This window comes from Melospiza melodia, chromosome 2 (assembly GCF_035770615.1).
Source record: "Melospiza melodia melodia isolate bMelMel2 chromosome 2, bMelMel2.pri, whole genome shotgun sequence".
In the NCBI taxonomy this organism is placed as follows: domain Eukaryota; kingdom Metazoa; phylum Chordata; class Aves; order Passeriformes; family Passerellidae; genus Melospiza; species Melospiza melodia.
The window spans coordinates 119,194,396-119,217,383 of NC_086195.1; the positions used below are offsets into that span (position 1 = coordinate 119,194,396).

Below are 22,988 nucleotides of genomic sequence, written 5' to 3' on the forward strand. Positions count from 1 at the left end.
CTTTTTTCTTTTCCTTTCCAAACATGGAAGAGAGCCTTGAGATGCTCTCATCCTATTGTTTGTTATCAGCAAAATATTTCTTATGAAATTAGAGGCAAATGAAATATTTCTAGACTCTTTTATTTCTTTCTCAACAATAATTTTAACTTCTGTTGGAATAATATTTAAACACATTAATAGTGAAAGCTGGTAATTAGATTCAGTCTTTTGTAGTGTGATTTTCATTAATTACATGCTTACTTTAGCTGAATTATTTTACACAATCTGTGATCTTCCAGACATAGGGGATTAAATAACTACAGATGAGTTCTTGGAGAAATAAAGCACATTTTCAAGGCACACTTGCTGAACAAGCCTCCACTAACAATGAGATGGATCACCTCCTGGGCATGTGTTTTCTTTCCATGGGAGGTGAAGGAAAGCCAACAGGACGAGGCTTTTTGTTCCTTAAGTTAGGGAAGATGAATTGCTTTCCTTCTTGGGTCACCTACTGGCAGATGTAAGAAACTGGTGCTGAAGTCCCTTCTCTACCTGGATATTAGAGATGAGACTTCCTAGCAGCATTTGCACAGTCAAGGCTTTAGCTGGTTGATTTCTTAATTTTGTTTTACTTAGTTTTGGTTTTGTTTGTGGGTTGGTTTGTTTTTTTAATAGCAAAGTAATTAACCATCCTCTAGTCAGAAAAAACCCTCAAGCAAGCCAAGAAAATAATTGTACATGAAGTTTTATCCTTTCCCCACCTCCTTTTTAATAGTAAGGAGATGCTTGGAGGAGTCTGTGGTCAATTCTTACCCTTTGTTGCAGATTGTTCACAGGACCCTGGCAGCCATGCTGGGCGCTTTGGCCGCTTTAGCCGCCCTAGCTATTGTTGGGGAGGTAAGTTACCAAACTGTGAGTGCTCCCTTTGTCCCTGGCTGTGGTGTCAGGTATCATTAATCTCCATGCTTGCCCGGTTCTTACTGAGCACATGGCAAAACAGTGTTTTTTTAAGAAAGACAAATGGTAGGACAGACACTGGGGTGGGAAAAGAGGTCAGACTAATGTGTAGACAAGGGGAGTACAAAAACGTCAGTTGATCCTTTTTTATTCTGATTTGCAGGAAGCTGACTGCAAGCATTTTCAGCTTAATCCAGCGTTAGTTTAACACTGTTATTTTCAGTAATGTTAGGCTACCAAGCAAACCTAAATGGAAATACACTTTATACTACCCTAAATAATTACATCTCATGCCTGCATGTTCCAACCCTTTTGTTTCGCCTGCTGCTTACTCTTGGTTGATATATAGTCAAACATCAGATTGATTTTCTCAGTTGTTCTCATAACCACATCATTACTATGTTCCCTTTAATACCCTCGAGTTTGTTCAGAGGTGAATTGGTATGCTTTTGTTCTTTTACCAAAAGGGGAACTGCAGTGTAGCATGTAATTTGGTTATCTTTTATTTCTGTAATGTTAAGGAAGGAACAATTAGACCAACCAATAGCCTGATAATGACTGATTAGGATGCCAGCAGTACTTTGAATTAGTAATAATAATAATAGTAGTAAGGGCAATAATAAAGAGTCCTTTTTATGTAGCTTGTAGGAACACTTATTAATTTCCATCACATTTATTTAAATGGTTCATCATTAAGTGGAGTTTATAAGTCATAGCTAATCAGAAGTTAGGTGGCATTCACTTGTAATTGTATTTTTTGATTGCAGAGGCCAAGTATGGTCAAAGTGGTCGAGTGGATTGACTATGAGACACTGGCATTATTGTTTGGAATGGTAACTAAAATGTATCTTTTGCTCTAAATGTGCCAAAATAATCATGTTCAGTACAGAGATGTTTCCTTTTAGAACACTTTGTTGATTGTACTTTACTCAGACAGCTTATGACAAACATTTGTGTCTTAAGGAATTTACCAAAAAGGATGAGGATCAGACCTCTGAAACAGTCTTTTGAAATGTTGATCCTTTACTATTTTTTTTTTAATCTGTGAAATTATATTGACAACCTGTTAAAAACATCCTTGGGATTTATAAACAGAAAGACTTGTTTAAGGGCCAAGTATTATCACTCTCATTTTTCTTTTTAATTTTGTTTATTCAAAGCCTTCGTCAAACACACTCTGTTGGAAGAGTTGTTTCCTGTCTCACTGTTTTGTCTGAAGCTACAAAAAAGCAAGCCAGAAATGGAGAAGTAATATCTGATGAGATTTTAATCATATATTATTTTAATAATTTTGCCTGGAGCTATTTGTGGTAAAAAACATTGTCCAAGTGCTATTAGACTATAACACAAAATATACAATATACAGAGAAAAAATTACAATTATCTGTTTCCATTCTGAGCTTTTCTTATTTCATGACACTGGTCCTTGCTCCTTGTATTCCCCACAGAAAAAGAAAGCAAAAAAAATTACATATTATGTTTAGAGCAAAGACAGAAGGACAGGAGACCTCCCAGATGTGGGAAAATGCAAGCATTTCTTGAAGCCTTTATCTTCTGTGCTCTGTAGAGTATTAATGCAGAGAGCAAAGACACTTATTGGTTCTTCTTGATTAATGATGTAAGAGAGATACTTTGAGTACTTAATGTATGATGCCCACTTAGTCACTAAAAATGAAATTCAACTAGACTGGTATGACATTTACAGACTGCTTATGTTGAGAAGTATATTTCACCATATGATGTATCAACTAGAGATATTTGGCAGCTGTAGTGGATATTCTAATATAAGGGTGATTAGATTCTCAAAGTTGTGTCAGATAAGAAGTCCATTTGTCAGTATCACAATCTGCTTCCCTTTAGTTTTGAGTAATAATTCAATTACTTTTATATATCAGTTCCAAGTGATTATATTTTTCCCCATCTTTTGGCAGATGATTTTGGTGGCCATATTTTCAGAGACTGGATTTTTTGACTACTGTGCAGTAAAGGTGGGTTTATTTGGTACTAGATTTATCAAGTTAATATTTATTCAAATCTGTCACACCAAGCACAATCTTAAAGAGCCCTTCTAAGGTCAGCATATACTTATCATATTAGAAATTACAGTGGTCATGTTACAATACTGGAAAAATCCTTTTGGATAAAAGGAAGCCCTTAATGAAATTCTATTTCTACAGGAGAATGTTAAAGGTCCCCATTAGGGTACACAAGCATTTGGGCACTATTAAGCTGAATATTTCACTGATTTCCCCAGGACTGCAGTTCTGCTGTAGCTGAACTCTCTATGCCTGGCAGTGGGGCAGGGAACTATCATTAACTGTATGACCAAATATGAAAAGTGGCCACAGACCTTTGCACAGTAAAAAGAATTCTCTTTTTAAAAGTTTACATGAAAAGTGTAATTCATAGCATCACAACTATAAAATTAGAGAATAGTTTGGGTTGGAAGAAACGTTAATAATCTTGTTCCAATCCCCCTGCCATGGGCAAGGACACTTTCCACTAGAGCAGGTTTCTTGAAACTCCATCCAGCCTGGACTTGAACACTTCCAGGGATGGGGCACCCAAAGCTTCTCTGGGTAACCTGTTGTAGTCTCACCATCCTCACAGTAAGAATTTCTAACTAATATCTAATCTAAGCCTACTCTCTCTGTTTAAAGCCAATCCCTCTTGTCTGATCACTACACACCCTTGCCCAGAGTCTCCCCCCAGCTGTCTTATTGCCCCTCTTAAGGTGCTGGAAAGTGACCCTGGAGCCTTCTCCTTGCCAGACTGAGTAATGCAGACTTCTTCCATCTGGTTCTTGTAGGAGAGGTACTCCAGTGTTTTGATCATGTTTGTGACCCCCCTCTGGAGTCACTCCAGCAGTGCTGCTCTGAGGATGGGCAATGTGTCCCAGGTGTGGAGAGGAAGGGAGGTCTAAACCCCGTTAGTTCACCTGGGCATGCAGGTAGAAGATGGAGGCTCAGCCCTTCTCCTGCCACTGACCCCTTTATGACTGGCAGCAGAATGTGGTGCTTCTTCAGACTTGTTTCTCTGTTTGTGTGATGGGATTGTTTGCCCACTTCCATGAATTATTTTCCTGCCAAATTATTTAGTATTGGAGAGGGTGCTGTTGGAGTAATAGTAAAGGAATAGTAAATGCTCTGAGCTCATTGTTGTTCAACTTTGATCAAGTTGATTTATCTACAATTTTTTGAAATCTAAGCTGGAGGGATGCAGTCCATTAATTCTGCTTCTGTTTGTTTCTCCTAGGCTTATCGGTTCTCTCGAGGCAAGGTGTGGGCCATGATTACGCTTCTGTGCCTTATTGCTGCAATTCTTTCTGCATTTTTGGACAATGTTACCACTATGCTGCTCTTTACTCCAGTAACCATAAGGTATTTTATTGTTATGGATTTGGACTTGGTCTTTTATAGCCAGCAATCAGTAGTAGACATGTCTGCAAAATATTTGTTTGGAGGTTTTCTTAATCATTTAAATGGAAATTAGAGCTTCAACTACTCTTATTGTAGTAGAATAAAAAGCTAGCACTTTCAGAAGAATGGATTGTCTTTTGCCTTTGCATTAATATTGAGAACATATCTGAAAATTGTGAACACTGCCTTGGCAGCTAACTGTTCTGGCTTGTCTTCATATTTCAATGGCAATAGCATATTGCACCAAATGATCCCTAGTAGATGATTTTTTTTCCTCCTGTAAAGCAGGCAGAATTTTTTAATTAAAGCTGCTTTATTAATTGCTGGCTGATATTTATATACGATATTAGATAGTAAATTATATTTTAGTGAAGTTGTTATCTCTTCTTATATTAGTGACAAACAAATTTTTGAAAAGTCCATATTTTGTCTTACAACTTTCTCTTGAATATGAAAATCTGAATTTTATTCCTGTTGGTGATCATGTCATTGGGATGGCTACTGCTTAATTGCACACTTTGAGGTTAGATATTTGGAACTTTGAGCAGACAACCATGAATTTAATTACTTCAGATTTCTGTAAATTAATAACATGTTATATGCAGCTACATTTAATCAGTGTGGGATTATAAATTACTGTTTAACCTGAATTTAACCTGTGTGTAGTCAGGCAAATCTGTTTAATCCAGTTCAGTTTTGGAAAGATCTAGTGTATTTTAGAAATGATCCTGAGAGATGTAATGCTTGCAGTCATTATCACATTAAAGTACACAAAATTCTATTAAGATATGCCCCCTCTTTAAAATGCAGTGTAAAGCAGTAAAACCCAAATTTGCAAGTGAAATTTATTCTAGACTGGAAACAGCTGGTGAATGAAAGGTCCATTTGTCTTCTGTCTGATTATATTTTAAAGAGATGGCTTTGCCCCACCCTAATCAATAATTGCATTTCTAGCAGTAAGCAGCACTGGAGCTATTAAACACCAAGTTTTCTTTAGCTGTGTTACAGAATATTTTGGATAAATATAATTTGGGAATTGACTGAAATCCAGAAGTCAATGTAGCATAAAAAGCTTTTCACAGTCAGAACTACGGTAACATTTATTCTGTTTTCAAAGAATCTCGGAATAGGCCAGGTTGAAGGGACCTCGAAAGGCCATCTGTTCCAACCTTTCATGGGAAAGGAAAGCTAGATGAGATTATCTGGCACTCTCTTCAATTACATCTTGAAAGCCTCCAGTGATGGGGACTCTGCCACATCCCTGGGGAGATTTTTCCAGTGGTTAACTGTTTCCACCATAAATTGTTTTTCTTAAGTTGAGGTGAAATCTCTCCCTTGTACTTGTTGCCTCTTATCTTCTCCATGTGGATCCTTGTGAAGGGAGAGCCTCTGCCTTTGCAGTCACCTTTAAGTAATGGACTTTTGTACTAAATATGTACTAAGCCCTTTTGTTTTATGCTAAATGAGCCTGTAAGACTGAAGAAGGGGAAACTCAGTATGTGGGAAACATTTGTATTTGAATGACTATCAAAACTAAAATAAAATTTTATCTCACCTACTAAAACCAAATAATTGCTTACTTCAAAGAGCTTCATGCTGGGGGTCATTTTCTTTTTTATCTTACTGCCATTGTCTGCAGCTTCACTGTGTTGCACTGTGCAGTCTCCATTGCCATGGAGATAAAGCTTGCAGAAAATCGTACTGACTCTGCAAACATTAGGGCTTATATTTCCTATGATAAGGCCTAAAACATGATAGTTGTTTCACTCTGCATTTTGTAGTAGCCTGCTAAAAAAAGTAATAACTACCTCCTTTTGGCTGTTGCTTATTTTCAAGATACTTTGTTATTGAGAAGTGGAAATGGCTAATGTTTTTACACATGAGGAATTATATAACCAGGATATGTAAACTGAGGAACTGAGACCCTGCCATCTAGCTAAGATGTTCTGATGGATTTACACTTTGGGCTTAGCCTTTTCTTACTTTAGAATTCTCTTTTTAAAATACCACTAGGCCCATCAAAAAGAAAGAATCACTAAAGAAAATTTTAGGATTATATTTGGAAATACTGGGAAATCAAGGAGCAATGGAGTCAAAATTGCATGTACAATTGTGGTCTTGTATCACAATTGATACATTTGAACCAGTAGCACTACAAAGTGCCATTTAACTGAATGATTTCATGTTGCTGAGGAAATAGTGTATTTTTGGCACAGTTATTATTTTCCAGAGTCTTTATGTACTGACATATAAGCCATCTCAGAGTGTTTTTTCTGAGTTTTAAATTGACACTCTTGGTGATAGTGTAAGTGAATCAGGTTAAGCTTTTTTGCAATAGTCTTTTCTCTTTGAAATATAGGTTTTAATAACATGACTTAGGCTAAACAGTGAAGTTCAACCCTTCTTTCAGGGAAATGTGTGAGAGCACTGCAGTGAGAAAGCATTCTTCCTGCACACTCTTTCCCCCACTGACTATGAGATATAGGGGGCAATAATTTAAGTGTGGCCTCCATCTTTACATTCTGGAGGAACTTTTTGATAAGTTGAGAGGAAGAAAGCAGTTGTTTCTTACTCCAAAGTGCTTAGGTGTGACTTAAACTTTCAGCTTTTATTAGCAGAGCCCCAGTTTAAAGTCAAACATGTAGTTCAGGACAGAGTGGATTACGCGGGTGTGTGCGTAAATGTAATGTGTGAGTTGGAGTAATCTGTGCGAAGATTACTCTGCGTAAGTGGGCTCTGAGTTCAAACAGATCATGAGGTTACTGAGTCAACCCCTGTGTTTGTCAGAGCACTTTAAGGGGCTTCTTATTAAAGAGGCAAGTTACTTTTTCTTATCAAAGCGTCATCCCACCAAAGAAGTATTTAATATATTTGAACTGCTAAAAACATTTTGAGAATTTTTTAACCATAAGGAATGTGTATTTTCTGCTTGTTTCATCCCAGATAGAAATACTCATGATCAAGCTTTAGAGAAGGAGGAAAATAGGAACAGAATAAACTGATTAAACTAGCCTGAAAGCTGAAGTCTCTAATAGATGATTCATGGCTAATAGTCAGCCTGCACAATCCTCTACCACTGCTTCCCATAAGAAAGTTAATCAATCTCACTGTTGATGAGTGCAGAGCTTGTGGTTGACCAGAATAGTTTTCCACAGGTCAGTGCAGCTTAAGGACCATGGTTTCAGAAGCTGTATCACAGTGAAAATTTGAAATGCTATTTTCTGTGTAGTCTGATTCTTGTAATAGTTGACTACTTTGAATTATATGCATCAATTTTGTTGGCATTAATAACTGCATTTTAAATGTAAAGAAAATCCATAAATTTTCATTTACATTGTTATAGTTGCTTTAGCAAAATAAATGCTTTTTAACATAACATTTATTGACACTTTATGTTTAAAATCTTACCATTTGTCTTTGAAATGACTGCATTTTGTAATTTTTGTGCATTTTAATATTTAAGGTAATTTATCCATGGGATAAGAAGTTAATTTCATTGTCTTTACACTGCAGGCTCTGTGAAGTACTTAATCTTGATCCCAGGCACGTCCTGATTGCGGAAGTAATCTTCACAAATATTGGGGGGGCTGCCACTGCTGTTGGGGATCCTCCAAATGTGATTATTGTTTCAAAGCAGGAGCTGAGGAGGAGGGTATGTACTGCAGTTGTTTGGCTACTAAAATTAAGTAGTGATGTTGCCTTATGCAATGTTGATTCTTCTCTTCCCCCAGACAGCCATATAAACAGAACGTAATCCACTTTTTTTTGCCATGCTACTTCTTTTTTAGTAGGATTATCAGACAGAAGAGAGTGATCTTTTGGGGACAAAATAGTGATGAAGAATAGACTTTTTGATCTGGACCGAGAATACCAGTTTCCTTTTTTTTTGTTGTTGATGAGGATTTCCTTATTAATGGCAAAGTGAGGAAAGAAGCAGAACAAGGAAGGGCTGCAGACAGGGCAACAACTTGCAAAGAAACAAAAATGTGAAAATGAAGATGAAAATCCATCCATTTTCTCTGTATAGGTTTGCTTTCAAAAGTTAAATCTGAGACAATTTGACATTTTACAGAGAGGTTGCTCTGCCCCTGTAGAGCCATGACACACATAAGGCACTTTATCCTTCAAGCACAGCCCAAGGGGATGTGGGGTGTGAGAGGGGGGTGGGTGCTTCTCCCGTGCAGCACAGGCTGCAGCTGGCTCCCACCCCCTGACAACATTTTGCTATCTCCAGGCTGCAGAGACAGATTTCAGCTTCCAACTCTTGGCTCTTCTATTGTTTGCTGGGTGGCTGGTGCCAATGGGAAAGCTATGGTGCTGGATGGGGCTGCAGGACACGAGCTACCCAGCAGGAGCATCCCAGTCCCACCATTTCTTCCCACCCACATGGGTCTCTCTGCCCTGTGGAGTGGCTGTGGCGCTACTGGCAAGTGTTTGCAGCCCTCAGCATCAGCATGGAGCTGAGTTTACTGAGTTTTCTGTGATTTCAGCTATCCCTGCTACCCCTGAACATGAGGGCATCAAGCCTTCCTTCTGCCTCTGGCACAGTATGCCACCCCCTTTCCCTGCTGTGCTGTGGGGCAGCAGGGAGGCAGTCTGCTCAGGATGCAAGGGGCAGCATCCCCTGGCATGGGGCAGATCTGCCCTTCTTCTCACCAACATGCAGCACCATGGAACAGGCAGTAAAATATGTAATGGGCACATCTGTAAGGACACCAGGGAGGAGCTTTCTGTTTTGGGCAGGTGTCATAACCCACCCCCCCCAAAAAAAAAAAAAAATTATAGAGAAATTTAGTGTTCATTGAGCTAGTGTAAAAGCAACTGTGCAAGTGGATGAGGGAGTTGTAGTACAAAATCCTAAGTTTATGTTTTGGGGGTTTTTTTGCATTTGGAGTCACTTATGTTTCTATTGCTCTGTGAAAGAAAGATCTCGTCTAATTAATTGAATGCACTCAAATTAATTAAGTACTGTCCAGGTTGTGAAAGGTCTTTGAAAGTTTGTAGTATTTAATAAACTGAATGTTTGCTATCAAAATTTTTGAAATGTCCTGCAGTTGGCTAGTTTGGATGGCTACTTTGAAGACTGTAATATTTACTGTTAGCTGAGAACTTGCTAGCTAAGTTTTAAATTGTAGATGTGAAATCTGTGCACCTATTTAAAACTTCTGATCTAAAAGAAAATAATTAGCACTTGCCATGCAGGTAATTTTCCTAAATACTCAGAAACTCATAATTTCTGTAGAACCTTTAGAAGTGGCTATAAACATGGGAGATAATTAAGCAATTGCAATTGAAAAGAAACCATGTTACATTTTTCTTGTTTGAGCTATTGATATTTTTAGGAGAATTCAGATGTATAAATATCCTGGCAAATATGATATTATAGCAAATTCTGTATCTGAAACAAGCACAAAAATCTTTCCAGATGTTTTCAGTCTGGATTATTTTCAGATCTTCTGCTGCATCACAGGAATAAGAATGTAGTGAAATAGATTAGGTTGGACACAGGGTCACAGAATTTACACTGCTTCTGTTCTATATTCTCAAATATTATATCTATGTATATAAACAAAAGAGGGTCAAAGACCTATCCTTGGTCCTGAGGCAGAGTGTCATGGTCTGGGGTATGTCCTCACTGCTTAGGGCTCACCCCTTGTAAAGGAGATTTGCCTGGGAGAGTGCTGGCTGGGGTAACTGGATAAAGCCAAGAGAGAGGTCAGAGAGGGAGCTGGACCATCTGGCCTCTTACAGTCTGAGCTGTTCAACTAATAGCTGCATTCCTAATTTTGTCCACCTGCTCCAGCATGCTCTCTTTAGATCAGAAGGAGAAATGTAGACATTGCTGTCTTGTTTGTGAAACTACTTCTAGTAAAAGGTGCTGTGCAGAAGGGTAACATGAGCTAGCACAGTTCTGTGTCTAAAATGCATGGAGAGCAGAGCCTACTACACTAATACCAAGTAAAATTTATTTTATTTCTTTTTTTTTTAAACTATTTCAGAGGTAGAAGTTCTTGAATGCATTAATGACATCTTAGAAACACTCCTTCATGTAGTATATTTTATAGTTTCTATTATGGCGTTTTCTATAGAAAATACTTGATTTTTACCTCTTCTTAGCATTATGGTCATGTTTTTGGACATTCTAGAAATGCTAGAAATTTTTTCTACTTGATATTTTTGTTGAAATTCTTCTTTTCATTCTCTTCTCAGTGTCATTTTTGCACAGTAAGTACAGGAGTACTTGGACAACTGCCCCTGCAGGAAGTTGAATAGTGAACTGTCCTATGTAGATGATTTGGTTTTCTACTTTGTTTAGGTGCTCTCAGGAGGAGAATTTTACCAGTCTTCCTGAACTTTTACTGCTGTACATCAACCTCTAAAAGTATTCAAGTAAAATATTATGCAAGTTTACACTTTTGTAGGAAACCTTGGCTTTTATATCAATATGAAATGAAATGCAGCCTTGTTACTTTGGGTGCTGTTATCTGGTTAGTGTTAGAAATGTTTTACTTTCTGTTTACTGTGGTGATGGAGAGACTTTTCTCCCAAGCTTCTGGGGAAAACTAGCATAATATTAAAAATATTTTATTTAAACCATGTTTGAATAAATAAGGTTTTTGTAACATTTTGCTCATTAAAATGTAGCAATAAGTCTTTTTACTTGTCTTGACATGCAAATGAATATCAAAAGGATATTTTCTTATTTGCTGTTGTTAATTTATAATTCTGACATATTCCCTACCATCATGACTGGAATCAGTGGAACATTTGCATAATAGGAGAGGAAGATTTGTTGTGTTCTTGGCTGTTCTTAGTTGAAGTTGGAAGAATTTTCACAAAACAGCTTTTATGTTTTGATTTCAGGATAAGAGCAAATGGAAAACTTGTTTAGTGAATAGAAAACATTTTTTAATGTTTTATCATCTTCAGAGTGCTGCTACAGAATGGCCACTGTTAACAAAATTATATTTTTATTTTGAAGAAATATGGGCTTCAGACTTCAGGAACTCCATGTGTGTATGCACAATAGAGCATGAACCAGTTAGATGTGGTTCTTGCTCTCAGAAGGATTGAACAGCAAATCTTCTGTATTTGGGAGCTTCATGAACTTCTACAAACACACCTTTGAGATCAGAAGTTGCTGTGCTCTAAGCACAGGGTGTGATTTCTAGTTCTTTAAAGAATGGATGGCAAATAGGTCTCCAGAGCAAAATGATGCTGTGAACAAAGCGATAGTGAACATGTGCACTGGTGTGTCCGAGCTAAATCTGAATAAAAGAAGGAATCATAAAAGCAAAGGCAGTTTTAGCAAATGCTAGCCACTGGGTTATATCCCTTTATTTACTGTTTTGTTAGCATGTGATAAAGCTTGTGCTGTTAATCAGATGTCTGATGAGGATTTGGGGGTTTCAGCATACCACTCAGAATTATTCCTGCCATTTGACAGGAATTTCCTGCAAAACTGACAGACATCAATTTTTCCTGTGCTGCCTTTTACAGACTTTCAGCCTTCATGATGGAATTTTGCATGATGTGATATTAGTTGGTTATATTTAATGAGAAATTATGGTATCAAAAATTTATGAATGAAAGTAGGTACTTCTGAAAAAAAAGAAAAGAGAAAATCCTATTTATGAAGCTTTACAGATATTTCAAGCACTGGTAAAATGGATTCCCATAGTTTAGTAGGCTATTTTTGTTGAGTTTGCTGGATACAAGCTTGGTAAAACTTTTAATCAATTTGTAGAACTCTACCCCTTCTGTTGATGTTTGATTGATTCCTTTTCTCAAGAGAAAATTACATTTATTAGTGCAATTAAAGTGCATGAACTAAAATGTATGGGCTTACCTCCGATTTCAGTATTTTTACCATCTATGCATGTAGTAATCATTAAACAGTATAATGTAACACAAGAAAGGAGATTCATCAGTGTCTCAAATAAACATTATCTTCATGTAACTGTGTTAGACCATCAGTGGTTTCTGGCTCAGTGACATCATGAGCAGCTCCCATGAGAGACAATGCAGATCTTAGTCACTCAGCTAGAAGGGACATTTAAGCCAGTGTAGAAATAATAAATTACTCTTGCTCTTCTTCATTTTATTAGTTTTAAAATATTAAGTAAGGGAATTCTGGCTGGAAACAGTACTTGCTGCTCCCCAAATTGCTGCACATAGCTATAAGTTTTGCTTTCTCATTGCTCCAAATAGGCAGATTCCTTATGGAAAGGTCTGAATTACTAGAATTTAATTTCACATCTCCAGAAGCAATGAAAAAAATAATAACCAAGATGATAAGAAGTTAGAATTTTAGGAGACCAATATGATGCTTCCTCCTAATATGAAATTGATATATTAGACTTTGCATTTTAAACTATAAACCAAGTAAAGATTCCCACCCTGTTTCAGCTCTGAATCTGTAGGCAGTAGAACCTTTAGGCTGTTGTCTTGCTAAAACAAAATCTTTAGATTTTCTCCTGACTGGGGAACACGAAGAATTTGACACAATCATCATAGCCTCAAGTAAGGGACATTTGAAGCGTGTTTTGTATTTATCTCATAGATTGAAATCTCCTGGAAGAAAAATATTTCTTGCCTATTGTGCATGTCAATTCTATTCCAGTCTATTGTGCAGGAAAAGAAAATCTTTGTGAAAATGACTTTTTGTTGTGTGCAGGAGACATGGGGAACACTTTAATGCTTTTTTACAATGCTGAATCCTGGCCCCAGCAGCGCAGAAGACTCAGGAAGTATAAAATGTGCTATCCACAGCCACAAAGGGTATGAATGTAGGCTCTGTGGAGAAGCTGTGTGTCCTTTCTGGGGTGTGGGAAAAGGAACAGGGGCAACTGATGAAGCAATTGTGCCATGACCTAGGTATCTGCTGCATCCATGGTATCTGTGGTACAGTGAAAACCTTTTAGTCTTCTAAAGTTCCCCAAGAGGCTGCCAGCTGGCTATCAGTGATCTGACAATGCTTGGTGTGAAATCAGCCTTCCTTTTCCTTGAAAACATATTCCCTGTGTTGCAGAGAGACTGGGGTTAAGCACCCAGCCCAAAGCATCAAGGAAGGCAGCTGTCTGTATTTCACTGTATTTCAGCCTTTCTGATATCAGCCATAAAATGGGGTGCATTTGGTAGCCCTCAGCCTCCATGGCTACAGGGCATCAGCTGTCCAAGGCTGATCAGGATTCATTTTCACTCACTGTCTCTTGTGGATCAAGAAGGCAAGGAGGTAATGGGGAGGAAAGCTGGGAGCAAGGGGTGGGAAGAGAGCTGAATCCAGTCTCACATTATCGCTGACAACCCCGTCATGCAAGCTCTGTCCTGAAATAGGCACACTCCGTGTTAGAAAACAATTTGTTTCAGCTGAATTGGAAAACTGTTATGCAGTAAGAGCAGGGCAGCATATTTTCTTTTTCACCAGGGATATCAGAGATATAAAAGATCAATGTGCTGATATTATAAACTTCAACAAAATCCTGAATCTCAGCCCTGCTACTCCCTCTGAAAATTTTGGATAAGCTCTTGGATAGGATGCCAAAAAAATCTAGTAGATATTTTTCTTCTTGTGATGGTGTCTGCAAATCACTTTCAAGGCTTATCTACGTCAGCTCTTATGTCATGAAGCTGTGTTAATCCTGATTTTTTTTTTCAGGGTACTGTGATCTCTATCTCATTTCAATTCCTTTCAGCTGTGAGTCAGACCTCAGCATTTTAGTTTGCCTTCTAGGTTGAGCTGATTATCTTCATCAAGAAATTAATTTTGTGGGTTTCAAGTGATGTATTTCTTCTTCTGTATTTTTTTGAGAAGTCTCTGCATCGTGGCATTTCAGGAACCAGACACAATTCTTTTTCCTTTGAAATAGGAAATAGGTGTGATAATAAAAAATGTAAAGGCAACTGGCTTTTTGTATTTGTATTTACTTGCAATAAGCTACTTCCTTAAAGTCAAGATCCTTTAATATGTGACGAAGACATCACATATTTAAACTTGAGGGCTACGAAGAATTCATCGGGTTCCTATTTATCTTTTTTTTACTTCCTACTTTAGCATTTATCTTTATTTCTGTGTATTTCTACAGAGAATTTCTACCATCATATTTGGCCTGGTAGCTGGCCAGTCTAAGAAAAGTTTCATCTCCACTGCTTTTTTATGAGACTAGTCTGAGTGCAAAAGTAATTTTCCTCATTCTGGTAATTCTCTACTGAGTATAATCTGACTACTCCTAACTATTTTATTGCTCTTCAACCACATGTTTTCCAGTCATTTTTCTTTAAGAGGATAGTTCTTTTTTCCAGTCGGGTTTAGGCATTTCCATTTTGGCTGGTGTAGCTTCAGTGTTTTTACAGCTTAAATAGCTTTGGCTTCCTACCTCTCTTTGCTATTTTAGAGACCATACAAAACTCAATAATGATTTTTCTTACTTCCTGAGTTGTTTAATGGCACACTGTCAAAGTTAGAAAATTTCTGAACTAAAGCCAGTTCAACTTTTGAGGTTTAAAGTTCTTATTTTTCTGGCCAAAATTTTATGATCTTTCTTTTTGGCTATAATCTTAGAGGCAACCCATATATAGATGGGTTCAGATAGAATCATATCTATATTTAGATATATTAGATATATTTAAATATATTTATATTTATATAGATTTATTATCAATTTATTGTCAATGGTTTTCATTTAGGAAATAAACATGGGGGATATGGAGCTTATATACTTTGGAGACTGGTCTCACAAACACCGAGCCTTTGCAGGAATCCTTTTTTTATTCATTTGTAAATTTCCTAGAGTTATGAATGTTGTTTTCATCCCTCATAGAAATGTCTCCTGTAGCTCTGAATCTTACCTTGATGCCCAGAGGCCAATCTCTGTAAAAACTGTTTTATAAAAACTGTCTTACAGAGATGTAAGACGCCTAAGTGGCTGACCTATTGTGTAGGCAAACTGAATGAAGGTACATTATTTTTCTTTGTGGTGTCACTTTTTTCTGTCAAATTCTTAAAATGATCTCATCCCAATTTCTGAAGAGTCTTCCTTCTGCTTCCATAAAAGCAATGGCTGTAGTTAAGTTACAGCAAAAGGCCAACGAATGGACAGGTACAGTTTCACCTTTCAGTGTCTGCAGAGTAGAAGAGTCAAGGAATCTACTATTAAATAGCAAGTAGGGATGATATTACCTCAGGAAGCTTAAACCTGTGTTTTAATAGGATCAAATTCTAATCCTAGGTCTACATATTTATTGTTTGAGATTTATTTGACTGTCTGAAAGCTATGGATTTTTTTTTGCCAAAGAGCACCAATGTTTATCTGGCTATGAAAGTTCTTTATGACTGTCATCAGTTTCTTGTGTTATGTCTTTTTATTATGCCCTGTGGTGCAATAGAGAAACTTTTTCTTCCTTTTTTGAACCAGAGACACTTCAACTAGGAAATTTCCACATAAATTCTTTTAACATTTGACAATATAGAAGAACACATATTTAAAGCAGCAAGTTTCCAACAGTCTTAACACACTGGAGGTAACAGCTGATACTACAAGGGAAGCTGTTTTTAATATGCATTGGAATTACCAAAGGGCCTATAGGAAGCTCATAGTTAAAAATCAGGGAACAATAGAGACGTAGTGGTGTGTCACAGGGAGATCCTACAATCAACTAACTCTCCAGAGTCTCTGGGAAATCAGTGGTTGCTCTGAAAAGTCAGCTGGGACAACCTGGACTATCCTGGCCTTGAGCCATGCTTTATTCCAGGTGTCTCAGGTCTGCTCTGCTGGGATCACCAGACAGCCTCTGTTTTTGGATATAAAAGAGTTCCCTCCTACCAAACTACTTGGATGTGATCCTCCTTGGAGCTTCATGGGTAACTTCTTTTGGACAGGGAAGTCATGGCTGCTCCAGAAAAGCCCAGCCCAAAGGCTAACCCTGATCCACTACAATGTGTGCAACATGGAAAAATGTAAAAACTCAATTGAAAGGGACCCTAGAGGTCAGTTAGTCCAATGTCCTACTCACAGCATGGCAAACTTCTAAGTTTTAGGACAAACTGTCACTGTGCATCCTTATTGCTTGGAAGTAATTAATATGTTCAGCCTTTTAATATGTTCTGCTTTTTAAAAACCCCTTCATTTTCAGGTCTCACTGAAAATGCAAAATACAAAGAATTGGGTTCATTTATTAACCAGAAAGAGGAATAAACACAATATTGACATATAATACTTTTGTTGTAGAAGAATGGTTCAAATAGAATTATTGTAAGCATTTCTGTTTTCACCAGTTTGAACAAAATCTGGTAATTAAAATTCAACTATTCCTGAGACTTTGAGTGATTTGAAATGAATTTAAAGTAATATAAGTGAGAAGTAAATGTTAATGAATCAGTTTGGATTTTTTTACTGTACATTTCAGGAACACTAGGTGTGTTTCAGAGTAACTTGTAATGCAATGTTCTTTGAATTAAATTTTAATGTGGCTTGTCTCCTTGAAACAGATGAAATACAGCAGATACTGTACTTGGAACTTACTGTATTGCTTTATATTTATTATTGATTGTTAACATACATAAAGCTGAATGCTTTTCCCTGTAGGTAATATAGAAAAATAAGTGATTTTTAATTTAGGTTTTTGTTTTTATTTTCAGGGATTGGATTTTGCAGCCTTCACAGGGCATATGTTTTTGGGTATCTGCCTCGTTGTTCTGGTCTCCTTTCCTTTTCTCAGACTTCTTTACTGGAACAAAAAACTTTACAATAAGGAGCCAAGTGAAATTCTTGGTAAGTGTGAAAAAAAGTTATATTGTTACACAGAATATGTGCTAAATGGAAACCGAGTAGTGGCTACTACAATGTCTTCAGATGGAAGTGCCCACCCCCCTCATTATCTGAACATTGATTTTTCAACTAATAATTCATATTTTATTTTTAGTTGTAGTATTTTCTGATTTTTGCAACTGGATGTTTTTCTGGTGCTAAGACTGAGGTTTTGACATGAGTTATTAAATATCTTACAAAATTTGCAGGAATGAGCATCAGGATGTTCTGTGTTGCAACAGATAATATCTGCTCAAGGTGCTGAGTTCACAGGCAGATTTAAAAATATTCCAGGTTTCCCTTACAACAAACACAGGGCACTGATGTATTCCTTTGCTCATGGTTTTCTTCCATTGAATTTTTCAGCAATCTTTTACTGGTCTGTGGTCAGTGAAAGACATTTCACCAAAGCAGAACTTTTCAAGTCCTCCCCAGCTTGCCTCTGTGGCTCTTCCTACCTTAAATTTCCCTGGTGCATAATTTCTACAATTCAGTGGAACTAAATCTATGTCTTTTTATGTCACTCACCTCAATAGTCTCTAGAAGTCTTCTTAAAGCTGTTTCAATGACTGTCGACTGTGTCAGTCCCTCTTTGTCTTCATGCTTTTATGTTTTTCAATTCAGTCATTTTGAAGTTTTTATTATTGTTCTAGGGCTTCTCTTTCAGTGCTGAAATTTAATACTAATCTCCAAAATGTTCACCATTTCTTTACAAGGTGAGAAATACTTCAGTAAGTATAATTTATTAGCAAGCTTTTTACAAAGACAGTCAAGTAGAACTGTTTCTTCCCTGGGACCAATGCTTGTTTCACCTTTGGCTGCAGAAGACTTAAGATCTAGGCTTCCACTGACCATGCCACACATGTTTTTATGTCCTGTATGATGTCTCTCAACCTGTGTGTGTGGCATCTGTTTATCATGGAGAGGACAACTTCTGATGCTGCTGATATATCTTGGCTTCATTTGTTATCTGTGGAGAAAGATAAATGCTTTTCAAGACTAATGGAGCTGTCTATGCTAGAAGAGATATATTGCAGGCCTTAAAAGTTTACTTTTCTCTTATAAGGAGACTCCAAGGTGACTGTGGCAGAGACTTTAATGATAGGTATCTCCTTTAGGCAAAAGGAGTAGTACCTGTAGTGCCTCGCCCCGTTCCAGGGGAAATTTGCTTGAGGATTATGGTTTTATTAAAAGCCAGAAGTGACAGTCCTCTCCTCAGTAGATTATACCATGTGTCTCAAATCCCATCTGATGGAAAAGTCAGAGAAGAAATTTCCCGCTTAGGAAGATCTTCTGAAGATTTGTGGTTTTGACTTCCGTGTCTATTCAGCATGAGGTGCATTCAGTTTACCTGTCTGTATTGCTAAAGGCCAAAGTACTTCCCAGAATTTAGATCAAAAATATTTTTAAGGCTTTATAGATATGATATTAACTATTTTCTAAGACATTTAAGGAGAATTTCTCTTTCTCCTATATATCTGTCTGGTATGAGGTAGGCATTTTCATTTTAAAACTGCTGTGGCTTTCTGCACCCTTAGAGGTCTTATCCAGAGAGCAAGAGAAATAAAGAAATTATTTCAGACCTAACATGCTTAGATTCTTTCCCAGTGATCCTACAAATTATGATTTTTGAAAAAGCCATCAAGAAAATTAATTCTCCCAAATGTAAACACTATTGATCCCAATATAATAGCATTATTTTATAAATATATCTTTTAGAACATGGAATTGCTACTTTTTTCCTTTTGGCTATAAAATTTTAAAGCATATGTTTTGGATTTTTAAGAAATACAGTATGTATGAAAATTTTTCAAATTAATCTGAATAGTACTGCTTATTCTCTGACATACTATTTTTTCCAGTGAAACTCTAGTGAGCCTATTTCCTTCAATTAATTTCTTGGTAATTCTTGTTGCTTGCACCTTAGTCTGGTCAGATTTAGCAGCCTCCTAATCATTATACCATGTGTTCTTGTAATCAGCTGCTTGCCCTTGGCTGCAAACCTAATCAGGAGCTGTTCAATTAGAGCAAAAGCTGAAGAGCCACTCTTTCCATTGAAAATTTCTGTGAGTGAGGAAGAGAAAGAAAGAGACCAATACAGCTCCATTTGGAGATAGCTGTCATGGTTTGGATTTGCAGAGTAGCCTCCAAGGTGCTTCTGGTGGTCCTTTCATCTCCAGTTGAAATGGTTCTGTGATAACTTCAAATGCCTTGTTTGAAGCAGCTATTTTAATCAACTAAATACCAGTCTTTCCTCACCTTGCCCTCAATTAGCAATTAAACAAGTGATGTGAGATTTAATTGGTATATTATTCTCCCCAGATTTTTTTTATCCCTGTGCACTATGTGCTTTAAGCTTTTTTTTTTTTTTTTTTTTTTCTGCTGCTTTAGGATACACAGACTATTAAAATGGATTAGTATGAATTTTAAAATGGACAGTGTTCTTATTATGAAGATACATTTTTAGCTTAATTTCAACACTATGTGTTACCAGTGTTTTTAATCTGTTGGTTTTCAGACTGATTTGCAGCATCTCTGCTGCAGTAAAAATACCTGTTCTTTCCCCAGGAGCCACTGTCTGCCTGCAGTGGCTTTAGGTGAGGTAGCTAACAAAAGAAAAAAAGACTCTGAAGAACTCATCCGTGAGAGAGAAAATCGATTATTCTTCAAGAATTAAGGGATTTTTGAGGACTTTTTTGAGAATGTCTTTTAGCTGATAAACCTGCTCCTTGTTCTGTGTGATGCAGTAGAAGGTGTAGGGCTAGAAGAGTAATCTGAGAAGGTTTGAAAAGTTGGTATGTATCTACATTTCCACAAAAGAATGTGTAAGGGAAATAATATCTGAGTGTATGAGGAATTAAATTGACCATTTCTACTGCCACTCTGAAAACATGAAACCAGAGCTTTTTCTTCCTTTAAGGGTTAAGAATACATTATTTAGTTCCTGGGAAGTGTAGCAATACACTATTATATCTCACCCGTCAAGCTGTGGAGACATGGACCTCAGTGTTTGGCAAGGTTGCTATCCCCAGGAGAGTGAGTGGCACATGTTCTGGTGACACATATTATTATACTGGCCATTTTTGCCAGACAGGAAGATGTTTCTCCTAGCACAACTTTGGCACCAGCTCCCCATTTCTACTTTGTTGCTTGCTCTTTTTTCCCAACTTTCCAAGGCTGAAAGACATCCACCCTTTAAGTGGGAGTGGTAATAGCAGGAGACGGGGGAGTGTGTTATTCCCTCTGGTGTAACTCACTGACTGCAGCAGCTGGGAAAATACTGATGGTAGTATGAGAGTCAGCATGTAAAGCTGACAACAGAAGGAATTAATTAATCATAGTCATATGTAAAGTGCTTAATGTGTGAAAAACACAGAGCTCTTTCCCACAATGGGAAATGCAGTAACCAAATGAGTGAGCAAATCTGTTCCTTTCTTCCATGTGAAGCTCTACAGATGTTCTCAAAGAGAAGAAAAGGGAGAGGAGGAGGGAAAGAATCACTGTGGTGACTTGCAAAAAAAACCTACAATACTTAGTGCTAGACACTTTGAAATGCAAAAAGCTGACTTAAAATAATAGTTAAGTCTAGGGCCACAAGGACACTGCAGGGACACAGAGGGCACCCAGGATAAGGTGCAGTGAAACATCACTATGTGTGCTGCTCAGGGTCAAAGAACAGTCTTTAGTCCTATTTTTGCTGGTAAGATATTTGTAACTTCAGGAACCATTTCTTACTAGAACCAGTGAAGAGTACATCAGTGATGTAGCTGAATTAAGTAAATTGGCAAATCTCTGTCCCGAGGTGCATTTGTGCCTATGTAAGTATTTTACTAACTGCCAGTAAAGCATAGTTGGTATTTAATGTGATGTTGGAAATAGTCCTCACTTGGAAGCTGGTTCAAGTGAGGAAGGCAGCAAGCGGTTTATGAAGACAGTAATGTCCAAAGAAAGGAATATTTCAATATGTTTTCATTTCAAGAATTCAACTTTAGGCTCAGTCTGAATGGAAGTTTTGCAATATGCATTGCACTCTACTGTCCTCGATGAAGATGCTAATTTAATTGGATTTTATGGGGAATATTTTTCAATCTTGAGTACCAATGTGGACAGTAAAATGTGTGTTGTTTTTTTTTTTTTTTTGTGTGATCTCTTTTTCTCTCTTCTCTGCAATTCAGTTGTAGATATTAACACCAAATAGTGAATAGTTAACATTTTAACTCTCCTACTGTGAATGTTAGCATGCTGAGCTAAAAGGTGCAGCTTTCTTATGAATTATCTTGGTATCTATGATAATATATTTCTGGTACATATTGTGTCTTTTATTTGAAAGAACAGTAAGACTATCAGTTTCAAACAAAATAGGTAGTCTCAATGTCCCTTCAGACACCGTATTTAGTCCCTTTTGGATAATATATCAGAATCTACCAGGGCCATGGCTTTATGTTTGAAAATGAAAAGCAAAAGCTGTCTTTAATTATTTGCACCTTGAATAGCTCTCTTGGTGATCAGGAATGAAAAGAAGTACAGCTATTTACTTGCCACAGATTGAAGATTTTTGTATTTTAAAATATTTTCAATAATTTTATGCTTTAATTCCTGTATATGTCCTTTGAACTGCTTTAGAGTTGATGGAGTATTCCCCTTGGAAAAAGAAAAACATTGATCTGCCTCTTCTTGTCTTCAGATGATAAAAATAGTATTCTGACATTGCAAAACAAGGAGAGTATGACAATCTCATATTATTTGCTTAGTGCATTGATAATGCAGCCATCATAAGAAGGCAGCTGTAATATTACTTTACCAGTCTTATGCAGAAAGAAGGTATAATATAGTGTCATTCTGAATCAATAGAGCAGCACCTCACAATTTATTATACTCATTTTGCATATAAGGAATGAGTACTGGAAAATCACTGATGGGAGGGAAAAACTTAGTGCTAGCTCCTGTTTCTTTTACAGCCTCTGTGCCCCTCTGTTTTTGTATCCAGACCTCAGCTGTGAAAGGATTGCACAGGTATACAGTGGTTGGCAAGGCAGAGCCTTTCCATTGGGGTGTTTGAGTGAAGCTATGACAGTTTTTCCACTTTCATGGCTCTGAAGATCATAAGGTCTTCCTAATACACAGAGCCTAAAACAACTGTTTAGTTCTATGCAACACATTATCTGTGTTTATTTGTTGCAGAAAGCTTTCACTGTGATGGTGTTTCAAATTCAAGTGTAAGCTTGACAGACTTTTAATTGCTCTGCTATTTTCATTTATCAAAGCGTGTTCAATGTATTGCCATTTTTACTTCTAAACCACTGATAAAAGTTATGGTGAGTCTGAAGCAGGCTGCATTGTATTGCTCTTCATCTTGTCCTCTTAAAAGCATTAGAAGAGGCACTACCCTTTGAAATTTTCCAAAAGACTGTTGTCCTCTTGAGGCTTTATATTTTTATGGTTCTTTTTTCCTTATCCTTAGGAATGCCATCTCTAAGTGGTGGCTTGTGGCCCCTTTTCTCATATTGAAAGGACATCAGCAGTAGTTAAATTTTGTGCTAAATGTTTTGGGATTGGAATGTATCTAGTTGTGTTTGAGGAAAGTACAGTGAATTTAAGAGAGGTTGTTTTTTCTAAGGGAGACTTGTAGTTTAATGGAAGACATCAGCAAAATTTGCTCTCATTGGCAAGTCTGAATGAAAACTATTTGATAATAAGCTGGAGTCATCTTTCTAGATTTCACACCTGAGAAAAATTTCCTGAAACAAACTAGAGTAGAATTTTAGATAAATGCATGCTCAAAATACTTGGCTCTTGACTTCCTTGTGCCATTCTCAGTGTAACAGAA

The 22,988-nt window shown here is 37.1% G+C and overlaps 1 protein-coding gene across 2 annotated transcripts in view; it reads left to right on the forward strand.

The window, feature by feature from the left end:
* The window catches only part of OCA2 (OCA2 melanosomal transmembrane protein), a 162,160-nt gene that overhangs the window by 50,241 nt on the left and 88,931 nt on the right, over window positions 1–22,988 (forward strand). Inside the window, exons 9-14 of one of the 2 annotated variants that reach the window (XM_063150517.1) lie at window positions 805–876; window positions 1,704–1,769; window positions 2,868–2,924; window positions 4,192–4,316; window positions 7,869–8,007; window positions 16,993–17,125. In XM_063150517.1, coding sequence (XP_063006587.1) covers window positions 805–876; window positions 1,704–1,769; window positions 2,868–2,924; window positions 4,192–4,316; window positions 7,869–8,007; window positions 16,993–17,125 — 592 coding nt within the window. The remainder of the gene's footprint in view (window positions 1–804; window positions 877–1,703; window positions 1,770–2,867; window positions 2,925–4,191; window positions 4,317–7,868; window positions 8,008–16,992; window positions 17,126–22,988) is intronic. The other variant, XM_063150518.1, reaches the window with a different exon arrangement.